The sequence below is a fragment of the Sinohyriopsis cumingii genome, chromosome 13 (assembly GCF_028554795.1).
Source record: "Sinohyriopsis cumingii isolate HCF-2022 chromosome 13, ASM2855479v2, whole genome shotgun sequence".
Lineage (NCBI taxonomy): Eukaryota > Metazoa > Mollusca > Bivalvia > Unionida > Unionidae > Sinohyriopsis > Sinohyriopsis cumingii.
The window spans coordinates 54,294,911-54,311,111 of NC_142973.1; the positions used below are offsets into that span (position 1 = coordinate 54,294,911).

The 16,201-nt window shown below is 36.0% G+C and overlaps 1 protein-coding gene across 3 annotated transcripts in view; it reads right to left on the minus strand.

Moving 5' to 3' along the window:
• LOC149785584 (battenin-like) overlaps positions 1 to 16,201 on the minus strand; it is a 67,304-nt gene that overhangs the window by 25,152 nt on the left and 25,951 nt on the right. For all 3 annotated transcript variants that reach the window (XM_089979381.1, XM_089979378.1, XM_089979379.1), the window contains exon 10: positions 8,955 to 9,106. In XM_089979381.1, the coding sequence (XP_089835507.1) occupies positions 8,955 to 9,106 (152 nt within the window). The remainder of the gene's footprint in view (positions 1 to 8,954; positions 9,107 to 16,201) is intronic.

Below are 16,201 nucleotides of genomic sequence, written 5' to 3' on the forward strand. Positions count from 1 at the left end.
GTTACATATTGCAGGTCAACGTGTGGAAAGTGCTTCTACAACCTGGACTAAAATACAGTAAGTATATAGTGACAGTGTATGCATTGTGTGAGTACTTGTATCATGTTACATATTGCAGGTCAACATGTGGAAAGTGCTTCTACAACCTGGACTAAAATACAGGAAGTATATAGTGAAAGTGTATGCATTGTGCGAGTACTTGTATCATGTTACATATTGCAGGTCAATGTGTGGAAAGTGCTTCTACAACCTGGACTAAAATACAGTAAGTATATAGTGAAAGTGTATGCATTGTGTGAGTACTTGTATCATGTTACATATTGCAGGTCAACATGTGGAAAGTGCTTCTACAACCTGGACTAAAATACAGGAAGTATATAGTGAAAGTGTATGCATTGTGCGAGTACTTGTATCATGTTACATACTGCAGGTCAACATGTGGAAAGTGCTCCTACAACCTGGACTAAAATACAGGAAGTATATAGTGAAAGTGTATGCATTGTGCGAGTACTTGTATCATGTTACATATTGCAGGTCAATGTGTGGAAAGTGCTCCTACAACCTGGACTAAAATACAGTAAGTATATAGTGAAAGTGTATGCATTGTGTGAGTACTTGTATCATGTTACATATTGCAGGTCAACAGGTGGAAAGTGCTCCAACAACCTGGACTAAAATACAGGAAGTATATAGTGAAAGTGTATGCAATGTGTGAGTACTTGTATCATGTTACATATTGCAGGTCAACATGTGGAAAGTGCTTCTACAACCTGGACTAAAATACAGTAAGCATATAGTGAAAGTGTATGCATTGTGTGAGTACTTGTATCATGTTACATATTGCAGGTCAACGTGTGGAAAGTGCTTCTACAACCTGGACTAAAATACAGTAAGTATATAGTGACAGTGTATGCATTGTGTGAGTACTTGTATCATGTTACATATTGCAGGTCAACGTGTGGAAAGTGCTCCTACAACCTGGACTAAAATACAGGAAGTATATAGTGAAAGTGTATGCATTGTGTGAGTACTTGTATCATGTTACATATTGCAGGTCAACATGTGGAAAGTGTTCCTACAACCTGGACTAAAATACAGGAAGTATATAGTGAAAGTGTATGCATTGTGTGAGTACTTGTATCATGTTACATATTGCAGGTCAACATGTGGAAAGTGCTCCTACAACCTGGACTAAAATACAGGAAGTATATAGTGAAAGTGTATGCATTGTGTGAGTACTTGTATCATGTTACATATTGCAGGTCAACGTGTGGAAAGTGCTCCTACAACCTGGACTAAAATACAGGAAGTATATAGTGAAAGTGTATGCATTGTGTGAGTACTTGTATCATGTTACATATTGCAGGTCAACGTGTGGAAAGTGCTCCTACAACCTGGACTAAAATACAGGAAGTATATAGTGAAAGTGTATGCATTGTGTGAGTACTTGTATCATGTTACATATTGCAGGTCAACGTGTGGAAAGTGCTCCTACAACCTGGACTAAAATACAGGAAGTATATAGTGAAAGTGTATGCATTGTGTGAGTACTTGTATCATGTTACATATTGCAGGTCAACGTGTGGAAAGTGCTCCTACAACCTGGACTAAAATACAGGAAGCATATAGTGAAAGTGTATGCATTGTGTGAGTACTTGTATCATGTTACATACTGCAGGTCAAAATGTGGAAAGTGCTCCAACAACCTGGACTAAAATACAGGAAGTATATAGTGAAAGTGTATGCATTGTGTGAGTACTTGTATCATGTTACATATTGCAGGTCAACATGTGGAAAGTGTTCCTACAACCTGGACTAAAATACAGGAAGTATATAGTGAAAGTGTATGCATTGTGTGAGTACTTGTATCATGTTACATATTGCAGGTCAACGTGTGGAAAGTGCTCCTACAACCTGGACTAAAATACAGGAAGTATATAGTGAAAGTGTATGCATTGTGTGAGTACTTGTATCATGTTACATATTGCAGGTCAACATGTGGAAAGTGTTCCTACAACCGGGACTAAAATACAGGAAGTATATAGTGAAAGTGTATGCATTGTGTGAGTACTTGTATCATGTTACATATTGCAGGTCAACATGTGGAAAGTGCTCCTACAACCTGGACTAAAATACAGGAAGTATATAGTGAAAGTGTATGCATTGTGTGAGTACTTGTATCATGTTACACATTGCAGGTCAGCGTGTGGAAAGTGCTCCTACAACCTGGACTAAAATACAGGAAGTATATAGTGAAAGTGTATGCATTGTGTGAGTACTTGTATCATGTTACATATTGCAGGTCAACGTGTGGAAAGTGCTCCTACAACCTGGACTAAAATACAGGAAGTATATAGTGAAAGTGTATGCATTGTGTGAGTACTTGTATCATGTTACATATTGCAGGTCAATGTGTGGAAAGTGCTCCTACAACCTGGACTAAAATACAGGAAGTATATAGTGACAGTGTATGCATTGTGTGAGTACTTGTATCATGTTACATATTGCAGGTCAACGTGTGGAAAGTGCTCCTACAACCTGGACTAAAATACAGGAAGTATATAGTGAAAGTGTATGCATTGTGTGAGTACTTGTATCATGTTACATACTGCAGGTCAACATGTGGAAAGTGCTCCAACAACCTGGACTAAAATACAGGAAGTATATAGTGAAAGTGTATGCATTGTGTGAGTACTTGTATCATGTTACATATTGCAGGTCAACATGTGGAAAGTGTTCCTACAACCTGGACTAAAATACAGGAAGTATATAGTGAAAGTGTATGCATTGTGCGAGTACTTGTATCATGTTACATATTGCAGGTCAATGTGTGGAAAGTGCTCCTACAACCTGGACTAAAACACAGTAAGTATATAGTGAAAGTGTATGCATTGTGTGAGTACTTGTATCATGTTACATATTGCAGGTCAACAGGTGGAAAGTGCTCCAACAACCTGGACTAAAATACAGGAAGTATATAGTGAAAGTGTATGCAATGTGTGAGTACTTGTATCATGTTACATATTGCAGGTCAACATGTGGAAAGTGCTTCTACAACCTGGACTAAAATACAGTAAGCATATAGTGAAAGTGTATGCATTGTGTGAGTACTTGTATCATGTTACATATTGCAGGTCAACGTGTGGAAAGTGCTTCTACAACCTGGACTAAAATACAGTAAGTATATAGTGACAGTGTATGCATTGTGTGAGTACTTGTATCATGTTACATATTGCAGGTCAACGTGTGGAAAGTGCTCCTACAACCTGGACTAAAATACAGGAAGTATATAGTGAAAGTGTATGCATTGTGTGAGTACTTGTATCATGTTACATATTGCAGGTCAACATGTGGAAAGTGCTCCTACAACCTGGACTAAAATACAGGAAGTATATAGTGAAAGTGTATGCATTGTGTGAGTACTTGTATCATGTTACATATTGCAGGTCAACGTGTGGAAAGTGCTCCTACAACCTGGACTAAAATACAGGAAGTATATAGTGAAAGTGTATGCATTGTGTGAGTACTTGTATCATGTTACATATTGCAGGTCAACGTGTGGAAAGTGCTCCTACAACCTGGACTAAAATACAGGAAGTATATAGTGAAAGTGTATGCATTGTGTGAGTACTTGTATCATGTTACATATTGCAGGTCAACGTGTGGAAAGTGCTCCTACAACCTGGACTAAAATACAGGAAGTATATAGTGAAAGTGTATGCATTGTGTGAGTACTTGTATCATGTTACATATTGCAGGTCAACGTGTGGAAAGTGCTCCTACAACCTGGACTAAAATACAGGAAGTATATAGTGAAAGTGTATGCATTGTGTGAGTACTTGTATCATGTTACATATTGCAGGTCAACATGTGGAAAGTGTTCCTACAACCGGGACTAAAATACAGGAAGTATATAGTGAAAGTGTATGCATTGTGTGAGTACTTGTATCATGTTACATATTGCAGGTCAACATGTGGAAAGTGCTCCTACAACCTGGACTAAAATACAGGAAGTATATAGTGAAAGTGTATGCATTGTGTGAGTACTTGTATCATGTTACATATTGCAGGTCAGCGTGTGGAAAGTGCTCCTACAACCTGGACTAAAATACAGGAAGTATATAGTGAAAGTGTATGCATTGTGTGAGTACTTGTATCATGTTACATATTGCAGGTCAACGTGTGGAAAGTGCTCCTACAACCTGGACTAAAATACAGGAAGTATATAGTGAAAGTGTATGCATTGTGTGAGTACTTGTATCATGTTACATATTGCAGGTCAATGTGTGGAAAGTGCTTCTACAACCTGGACTAAAATACAGGAAGTATATAGTGACAGTGTATGCATTGTGTGAGTACTTGTATCATGTTACATATTGCAGGTCAACGTGTGGAAAGTGCTCCTACAACCTGGACTAAAATACAGGAAGTATATAGTGAAAGTGTATGCATTGTGTGAGTACTTGTATCATGTTACATACTGCAGGTCAACATGTGGAAAGTGCTCCAACAACCTGGACTAAAATACAGGAAGTATATAGTGAAAGTGTATGCATTGTGTGAGTACTTGTATCATGTTACATATTGCAGGTCAACATGTGGAAAGTGTTCCTAAAACCTGGACTAAAATACAGGAAGTATATAGTGAAAGTGTATGCATTGTGTGAGTACTTGTATCATGTTACATATTGCAGGTCAACATGTGGAAAGTGTTCCTAAAACCTGGACTAAAATACAGGAAGTATATAGTGAAAGTGTATGCATTGTGTGAGCACTTGTATCATGTTACATATTGCAGGTCAACATGTGGAAAGTGTTCCTACAACCTGGACTAAAATACAGGAAGTACATAGTGAAAGTGTATGCATTGTGTGAGTACTTGTATCATGTTACATATTGCAGGTCAACATGTGGAAAGTGCTTCTACAACCTGGACTAGAATACAGGAAGTATTATAGTGTCATAACCTGGACTAGAATACAGGAAGTATTATAGTGTCATAACCTGGACTAGAATACAGTAAGTATTATAGTGTCATAACCTGGACTAGAATACAGTAAGTATTATAGTGTCATAACCTGGACTAGAATACAGTAAGTATTATAGTGTCATAACCTGGACTAGAATACAGGAAGTATTATAGTGTCATAACCTGGACTAAAATACAGGAAGTATTATAGTGTCATAACGTGGACTAGAATACAGGAAGTATATAGTGTCATAACCTGGACTAGAATACAGGAAGTATTATAGTGTCATAACCTGGACTAGAGTACAGGAAGTATATAGTGTCATAACCTGGACTAGAATAGAGGAAGTATTATAGTGTCATAACCTGGACTAGAATACAGGAAGTATTATAGTGTCATAACCTGGACTAGAATACAGGAAGTATTATAGTGTCATAACCTGGACTAGAATACAGTAAGTATTATAGTGTCATAACCTGGACTAGAATACAGGAAGTATATAGTGTCATAACCTGGACTAGAATACAGGAAGTATATAGTGTATACTCTCATCTAAGTCAGGATCCAATTGCAAATTGCATTAGGTCCAGACATGTCTTCATATATGCAATTTGTTGATGAAAAAATAATAAATTAATTTTAAAATATTTACACTTTCACAGGATTTTTCCATGAATTTAATCTATCACAGTGTTGACATGTCTCTTGGAATATCCTTGGAAAGTGCATAATAAGTATTTGAATATTTTACTTACAAAGCAAAATGATCCTTAAATTTTTTTGGTTCTGTAATTCCATTTTTAATACTCCCCCCAAAGCACCAGATATTTTATTCTACTTGTTAATACATACTACGTCCAAACTTACACTGTTTCTACAAAGTCCCAGAAAGTAATGATGTTTGTTTTACTGTTCAAAGAGAGGCTGTTATTATCTGCTTAAATATGTACATGTACTTTTGGTAATCATGCTTAAACATATACATATACTCGTTTGGTAAACATGCTTAAATATGTACATGTACTTGTTTGGTAATCAAACTTAAAAATGTACATATACTTGTTTGGCAATCATGCTTAAATATATACAAGTAATTGTTTGGTAATCATGCTAAAATATGTACATGTACTTGTTTGGTAATCATGCTTAAATATGTATATGTACTTGTTTGGTAATCATGCTTAAATATGTACATGTATCTGTTTGGTAATCATGCTTAAATATGTACATGTACTGGCTTGGTAATCATGCTTAAATATGTACACATACTTGTTTGGTAATCATGCCTAAATATGTACATGTACTTGTTTGATAATCATGCTTAAATATGTACATGTATCTGTTTGGTAATCATGCTTAAGTATGCATGATGAAAAATTGCTTCAATTATTGCTATTTGTGACCTACTTAGAAACTGAATTTGGGTCATGCAAATCATCCTGAGCTTGAAAGAAATCTCCTGATCAAAAATATTTTAATTTCTGTCACCTCTGTCATAAACCTTGACTTGGCTCCACATTTTACTTGAAAATATTCTAGCCAATTAGTACAAGAATGAACATGATGACCACAAGAAAGATGTTAATTCAAGGATTTCCAGTGTTGATGTTGGCATTTGGAAGATATTTTCGTCATACCTGGTCCAGTCTGTTCTAGGTTTATATCTGTTGAATAATCAACTAGGATAGCTGAACCTCTATTTAGAGACCACCTGCATTCAGAGGCTAGTTTGGCTTATACCCCCGTATGAGGACGTTTAAAAAAGGTCTGACTGTATATAATAACATTTTGCAAGAAGAATTTGCTTTGTGCATAATGGTTATTACATTTCTCCTTTTCATTTGTTGATATTGATAAATCATTTACAAATATTCACAAACACCATATACTATGTTTTCTGTTTGTTTAAGGGGAAAAACCCGCATTTCTGACACATGACAAAGGCAAATAGTGATTATTTCCATAATCCCAAAGTTTTGTTGGTAATGTCAGTTTCATTTTGCTTAATTGTTTTTGTTTTGTTCTGTTCTGTGAAGGTGCTTTTTCTATTCTTTCTCCTCAATTTCTTCTTCCTTCAATTAACCAAATTTTGACGTTAGGAAGAGTCTGGTTGGGAAGTACATAATATCTGAAATCAATTAACCAAATATTGACCTATGGGAAGAGTTTGATTGAGAAGTACATAATATTTAAATTCATTAAACAAATTTTGACCTATGGGAAGAATCTGATTGGGAAGTACATAATATCTGAAATCAGTTAACCAAATTTTGACCTATGGGAAGAGACTAGTTGGGAAGTACATAATATGTGAAATTAATTAACCAAATTTTGACCTATGGGAAGAGTCTGATTGGAAAGTACATAATATGTGAAATCAATTAAACAAATTTTGACCTATGGGAAGAATCTGATTGGGAAGTACATAATATCTGAAATCAATTAACCAAATTTTGACCTATGGGAAGAGTCTATTTGGGAAGTATGACTTTAACAATTTGTCAGTCATATCACTATGATGTCTGCAGTGTGGCAGTTTATAGTGATGTCTAACAATGGGGCATCATGCCACAGACATGTAGCATGATGACCCACCTAGTCACATTATCCTGACACCAGGCCGACCAGTCCTAACACTAACCTCTTAATGCTGAGCATCTAGCAAGGCAGCTGTTAGTACCATGTTACTCATCATCAAACTCATGTGAAATCTTGCTCATGTAAGCCTGTATTCCAAGATTAGAAAAACTGGATGAGAAACATGGCCTCCACAGTGGTAACAATCTCATCCATCAGATGCACGATCATCTTATTAGTAGACACTGATCTTGTTCACTATCAAAACCATCGAAGACCTTGTTGATACAAATCCATATGACAAGCCTGATGAAAATTGGATGAGAAACATGACCTACACCATGGTAACAGTCTCATCTAATCTTATACAAATCATCTCATTAGCATAGATATTACATTTTTACCCATTATCAAAACCATGCAGGACCTTGGTGATACAAGTCCATATTCCAAGCCTGATGAAAATTGGATGAGAAACATGGCTTCCAGTGTGGAAACAAGCAATGGCTGATGAACAGAAGGCAGATTCAGGATAATTACATATGCTCACTTGACCTACAGCCATGTGAGCTAAAAATGAAAAACATTTATACAGAATCTATTCCTGCTAAATAATTTTGAAGTGTGTACAAGTCTCAAACAGACAATGATTTGAAGTGTACTAATTGTAAAATGATAGATCTCATAACATGAAGGCATCATCAAACAGTTTAGTGAGCTGTTGAAACCTCATAATGATTAATCCAAAGAAAATTCATTAAGTGGTTTAGGAAATATCAAGCAAATCAAAAACCTTTAACTGAAACATTGATGCAAATTTTCTGTTACTGTGACTTTGACACCATGGTAAAATGGTCATGCAACCATGTCAAAAAAAATAAATTACTTTAGCTTATGATGATTCATGCCAAGTATTATGGGGGAATATTAGCAAATGGAAAACGTTTGACTAAAACCTTAATGCAAATTTTCCATGACTGACCCTGACCCGAAGATAAATTGGGTAAACATGATTGTTAAATTATGTCAGATACACTGTCTAAGCTTCATAATGATTGATGCCATGTATGACGAAAATATGTCAAGGAGTTTAGGAAACATTAGCAAATAAAATACATTTAACGAAAACCTTAATGCCAATTTTCCATGACTGACACTTTGACCTCATGGTAAAAGTTGCAAGAAAGCATGTGATGATGCGTAATAATTCATGCTAAGTATTATGAGAATCTATCAAAGGGTTTTTAAAATATATGCAATTGAAAACTTGAACTAAAGCCATACTAAACTCTTAATAATGATGAAGCTGTCTCCACAAAGACAGCTACGCAACACATCCTACTGATGATGGCTTGACAAAGAAAGTCAAAGCATTCTTTTACTGAAATGAATAGGATGAGAACATACCATTTGATTGGTCATTAGTACTTGCAATGAGGGTTTCTGTTTCACCTTTCTCTCCCTTTTGGATTGAAGCAGTCTCTTGTGGACGTCTGATCACACCGAAATATGCATACAAGTATAGCACCACACAGGGGGTTGTTAGTAGAAATGCATATCTACAACAAAATTTATGTCAATCTGATTTACATGCTTCCATTTTAATGCCATTTATTAAGAAGAAAATAACATTCAATTTGCATTGTGCTCATTGTCATGTCATCACTGGCACCAATGTGCAGTGACTCGCACATAGCTCACTAATGTGCATTTACATTACTTTAATTTACACCATAACCTTGGGAATGCATCCATAGCATACATTGCACACCACCTGTAAATATTTAATACTCTGTGAACAGAACTACAAAGGACAAAGCAAACAATAATTATATATTTTGCAATGAATTGGACTAAATGCATCACTGAATTTTATGTCAAGAAAACATCACACTTGCTAGCGGATTTCATGTAATATTTTGTACACAAAAAAATAATGATTAATTTCAGTGTATGAAAAATTATATGTAAAATAAATAATTATCATTTTGTGGTACTGACCATGTACAAAAAAAAAAAAAGGATCGTACCAGAACACATGCTACTCGACAACCTAATGTTACAAATGTACAAAGTAAACATAGATTTTATGTCTCATTCTGCTCTCAACTCAAGAATCTAATTACAATAAAAAGAAAAGTACTCAAAAAGAGTTTTGTTGTTATTAGTGAACGAGAGAGAGGGGATTATATCTCAGTGTGAAAGCTTGTCTGCATTTAGAGCATATGTAGCTGTTATGTTGTGTAACGTTGGCAAAATGATTAAGATGGTTTGAACATGTATTAGTTATGGGTATTATTTATTGGTAAATTGTACACAACAATACGAGTCCACATTATCAAGAAATTAAGTGCAACTTGTATTTTTACAGCAACAATAATTTCATTCTCAAACTGCAAAAAAAAATTTAGAACTTGAAATCATGTTTTAGCTAATGCATGAGAGCACACATGCATGTATGTGTATATGCGAGAGAGAGAGAGAGAGAGATAAAACAAAACTGTGTCAGTGTACAAGACAGTATTTATTCAGGGTAGTCTTATTTGCAGCTTTTGCAATGAGAAAAAAGCCCATATTTTGAGATACCAGATGACTGTGATAATCCTCATGTATTATGACCCTACTATATTCCATTATCAATAAACACTGCTAAATCAACAATTCATTCTTGTTTTAATTACGATGTACATTATCACAACAGCAACATGGCTATGCATTGTTATTTACAAGGTAATCAAACATGCTTAGCGCTTTGGTTATTCCAGTTGAAACCAGATTGAGGGCAAGAATCAAATGAATAGGTCAAATCAGCAAGGCTACCAGTAGGGAAATGAAGTTCTCTCTAGGGAAATGAAAATCAATCAATGTGATATTGAAGCCATTGTCCATACAGAATTGTTATAAGGACAAGCGATCATATGCATTACTTGTTATTTGAACTCACCAATAAAGATAATAGAGGAGTATATCATAGAATAGATTTGCAATAAAATGTTAATTATGTCCAAGTCAAACAGATCAAGCACTTAAAAGATAGCATAATTATGTATATATAAGAATCAATTTAATGGAGTCCTTGACTTTCAAATTTATGATAGAAAATGACAAGGTTTTTATATTTTATGTTTGTATGACTATAATGAAACAATAAGACTAGTTGACCAAAGATCTGTGGTCTTCACTTTAGCATGTACTGAGATGTAATTTTTGTTGGATAAGAAAATATCAAACTCATTTAAAATGCACATGGTGTTTTGTTACAGTGATGGACTTAATAAGGAGAACTAATTAACGATAATATTTAAAGGTATGGTCTGTGAAGCCATTTGTCCATTTGTTAACAACCATCAATAGATATTGTAATGACAATAAAAGAGCTTATGTACCAATCACTGTATTTTCTCACCAACAATTCATTATCAAGTTTTGCATAAAAAAAGGCAATATCGTATTTTCTACCTTTTTGCAAACATAAATCTTCTTAGTAGAAATTTGTATGTCTGATAATTTAACAGACTTTTAAAAAAATACAAAGTGATATGTACAAAAAATTATGATACATTTAAATAATTATGAATTTGATAGCTGGATTGTGTACGAAAAATTAAAGGGTATGTAAAAATACATGAAAAAACTGTATGCTCTTAAAAATTTAATGTAAAAAATATGCCACATTTGCTATGTTCTTGAAAAATTTGATGCTGCAAAACTATAATGGCTTACATTAATTTGAAGTTCATAGGAAACTAGAGTTTTACATTATATGATCTATATCAAATATAGGATCCCTGAAAAAATATTTTAATTTTTAACACAGTATACAATGTACAGCACTCCTCTGACACCAATCCTTGCACCTTGCAATAAGACAGGTTGATAACCATCATGTACAAAGCATCACCGCAGCAATCCCTGCACCTTGCAATAAGACAGGTTGATAACCATCATGTACAAAGCATGACCACAGCAATCCCTGCACCTTGCAATAAGACAGGTTGATAACCATCATGTACAAAGCATGACTGCAGCAATCCCTGCACCATGCAATAAGACAGGTTGATAACCATCATGTACAAAGCATCACCGCAGCAATCCCTGCACCTTGCAATAAGACAGGTTGATAACCATCATGTACAAAGCATCACCACAGCAATCCCTGCACCTTGCAATAAGACAGGTTGATAACCATCATGTACAAAGCATGACCACAGCAATCCCTGCACCCTGCAATAAGACAGGTTGATAACCATCATGTACAAAGCATGACCGCACCAATCCCTGCACCTTGCAATAAGACAGGTTGATAACCATCATGTACAAAGCATGACTGCACCAATCCCTGCACCTTGCAATAAGACAGGTTGATAACCATCATGTACAAAGCATGACTGCACCAATCCCTACACCTTGCAATAAGACAGGTTGATAACCATCATGTAAAAAGCATGCCATATTTCAGGCCATATGGTTTTAATATAAAATAAAAAAATCTAATTCCCCAGAATTGGTATCAATAACATTCTCAAACAATGTCACAGTGTACCTTTTAAAGTGGTTCATTGATCACTGTGTAAATCTACATTCGTCTGTATAAAGATCAATTTCCATGCCTGTACACATTTCATAATCATAAAATTTTACACCTCATAATTATAATCACCGACAACTTGAGTCCAACTGCAAAGAATATAGAACCTAAGTCTGCCATCACATAATGCACCAACAGTTCTAGGTCTATGTTTCTTTGTTCTACTGATTACTTTTAAGAAACTGCATAGACCCAGATCTGTTGGTGCATTATGTGATGGCAGGTCTAGGTTTATAACTCTTCTAAGGATCCCCATACCACTCCTAAGCCTGGACACAAGAGCAGGGTTGGGCATTGGGCTGGCAAACCCACTCCAATAAAATTCAACCAATACATAAACTGAAACAAGTATATACACAACCATTAGTGAAGGAAGAGACACAGACCAGCTAGACTAATGATATGTAGAGATGAAAGCCAATTTAAATCCCTACCTCAACAATAGATCTTTAGAAGCCAAATGCCAGCACCAGGACTGTATGCTGAAAAGTGTGAACACTGCACCACACATACAAGCTTGCCCATGCCATTAATGAAGTGACTAAGTACAAGCTAAGAATACTTAGAGTTCAAGAAACATGACAGACAAATGCAGGAACACAAAACCTTGTTACCAGTGAGACAATAAGACAGTCTGGAAGACAGGGAAGCATGGAATGGAGGACCATGGATGGAAATGGCTCAAGACTGTATAAGATATGAGAAGCCAACTGACTGTTTATTGGAGAAACTATCTTTACATAAAAAGACACCCACAAACTAATGTAACTATCACCTGATGGGAAGACACAAACTCAGATTGACCAAATCATCATTAATAGAAGGTGGCATTAGTCCATGATGGATATGAAAGCAGAGAGACATGCTGGTGTTGAAAGCGATCACAACCTACTTGTAACCAAGCTCAAACTCAATCTAAGGAAGAAGACAAACCCAGATTGACCATATCATTAAAAATAGCATCACTCCACGCTGGATGTGAAAGTCAATATACATGATGATGATGGAAGTGATCAATACCTACTTGTAACCAAGCTCAAACTCAAACTAAGGAAGGCCCAACTGGGCAACATCTGGAATAACCACTCTTGACATCTCAAAGCTAGACAGTCTAGAAATGAATTTGTTTTGTCTCTATGCAATAGGTACAGTCTCCCTGCAGACAAAGGAGAAATGGAACTGCTCAATTTTAACACTGTAATAGAAGAAGCAGCAAAAGAAGTTCTCAGGTACAGAAAATTCAAATGAGTAGATAAGCAAACCAACTTGGGAAAAGACCGAGCATGAGAAAAACTCAAGGCACAGATCCTGAATACAAAGTCAAAGTGATTGAAAGAGAGGCTAATAAAAGAATATACAGCAAAGGACAAATAAACGAAAGAAAAGTGCAAGGATGGACAAGAAATTGTTCAAACTTCTCACCAACAGGGCAGAAACAGCAGCTGAACAGAATGAACCTGTGAACCAAGATGCTGAGAGGTGACTACAGAACCAACCATGATGTACCTATCAAAAGAACAGACGAAAAGATAACCTCACCAGAGAATGAAAAAATACAATGATGGAAAGAATATTTTGATACCATCCTCAAAAGAACTTAGACCCTTCTGAACAGCCAATAATCACCAATGGTAAAAACACCTGGACACCTACAGGCAGTCCATAATCAAAAAGGGAGTAACCAATACCGTCATGAAGTTAAAAAGCAGAAAGGCTATTGGTAAAAATGCAATCTGTGCAGAAATGCTGAAAACAGATCAAAACACAAACAAAACACCTTTGTAAGATACAAGAGAAGATATGGGACACAGAGAAAACATCTGAAGAACTGAAGCCTAGAACTATCATTAACATCCCAAAGAATGGGGATCTGGGCAATTGTAACTGGAGGAAAATTGCACTTCACTCTTGGACTAAAATCTCTTCTGCTGAATTATCTTACATTGCATTATGCCTGCTTTGGAGTAAACCATTAGTAGAGAGCAAGCAAGATTCCACAGAGGTCACTCTTGCATTGATCAAATATTTTACCTTTTGCTGATACTGAAGCAAACAATAGAATGGAACAGTTCCCTCTATGCAATTTTATTCATAAAGGCATCTGAAACACTCCATGGGGCTAATCTTCGGAACATCCTTTGGAAGTTATGGCAAACATCAGGATCTTAATGACCTCAACAATGTTCAAGAAAAAGATAACTTCAAGGTTAGGACTGGAATGAAACAAGAATGTATCCTTTACCCCTTTCCATTCATCCTTCCAATGGACTGCTTGATGAAAGAGACAATCATGGTCAAGAATCGTGGAATTTAATAATCACCAACCACCAGCTTCAAAGATTTCGATTTTGCAGATGATGTTATCCTCTTATCAAGTCCCCATCAAGACATCCAACAAAAAACTGACATGTTTGCTACAACAGCAGATGCAATGGGCATGAAAACAAACCCTGGAATAACTGAGCTTTCCAAGAAAAACAACACAGTTAAACAAACTACTGCCATCTGCATGGAGGAAGTAGATATCAGAGTTCACATGCCTTGGCAGCAAAGTTACAAACAATGGTGATAGTGAAGCAAAGGTTGTATCCAGACTAACAAAAGTCAATGAAAACTTTGCAGACATGCTACATGGAATATGGAAATCAGAACAGCTCTCTCTCAAGACAAAACTAATAATCTACAAATCAACTGTACCAAACATTGTGCTATATGGATCTGCATGCTGGAAAGACTGCAAAGACCAAAACCAACAGCAAGAAGATGGATTTAATTCACACCAAGTACCTTAGCTATATATGATTTTCCCTAATATGATACACAATGATAAACTTATGACAACATGCAATGCAGGGCTTCTATCAGAAGAGGACAAAAACATAGATGGAAACAGCTTACATGTTTTAATGATCAGAGGATTTCAAATGGTTTTGACATGTCTTAAGAATCTAAGGATGACACTGGAATGCACACCACAGGATGGCAGTGACATGGACACCACATATGAAGATGGTTTTGACATGTCCTATGGATCTGTGGATGACACTGAAATGCACACCACATGATGGCAATAACATGGACATCATAGATGGAAATGGCTTTGACAAGACTTAAGAATCTGAGGATGATACTGAAATACACAGCACAGGATGGCAATGACATGGACACCACAGATAGAACTGGCTTTGACAGGTCCTAAGGTTCTATGGATGACATTGAATGCACAGCACAGGATGGCAATGACATGGACACCACAGATAGAACTGGCTTTGACAGGTCTTAAGAATCTAAGAATGACAATGAAATGCACACCACAGGATGGCAATGACATGGACACCACAGATGAAGATGGTTTTGACATGTCCAAAGGATCTATGGATGACATTGAAATGCACACCACAGGATGGCAATGACATGGACACCTCAGATGGAGATGGCTAAGACATGATTTAAGAATCTGAGGATGACACTGAAATACACACCACAGGATGGTAATAACATGGACACCACATATGGAGATGATTTGAACATGTCCTAAGGATCTAAGGATGGTGCTGAAATGGATGCCACAGGGGAAATGGGGACACCTGAAAGAGATCTGGAGATGCTCCATACAAACTTGATACATCCAGAACCTCACCTTTTCTTTGCAGTCAGGAAAACATATCACAAAACGTGTTTCATTATTCTATCACCCTCGTAAAATGATTTAGTCATAAATCAAGGAAAAATGCTAAAGATAATTCAACTAAATTTAGTAGAAGACATCCTGGCATGCAGATCTTTGAACCTTTTTACAAACATGCTGATCCACCATTCACTTTGTCAACACTGCATATTGGTAAACATTTCAATTGTTGTTTCTAACACAATCACTTTTTAACCAACTTTGGAAACAAATGATGACTTTTCATCAATAATACTGATCAATACAGGCAATATTACTATAACTAGTTAAAATGTAAAATGTTCTTTAAAAAAAATCAACTGAATTGACCAAACTGGATGAAATCCATTCTGTATGAAAGTCTGCTAAGCTTAAAAAATGATAATAATAAGCTGTCTA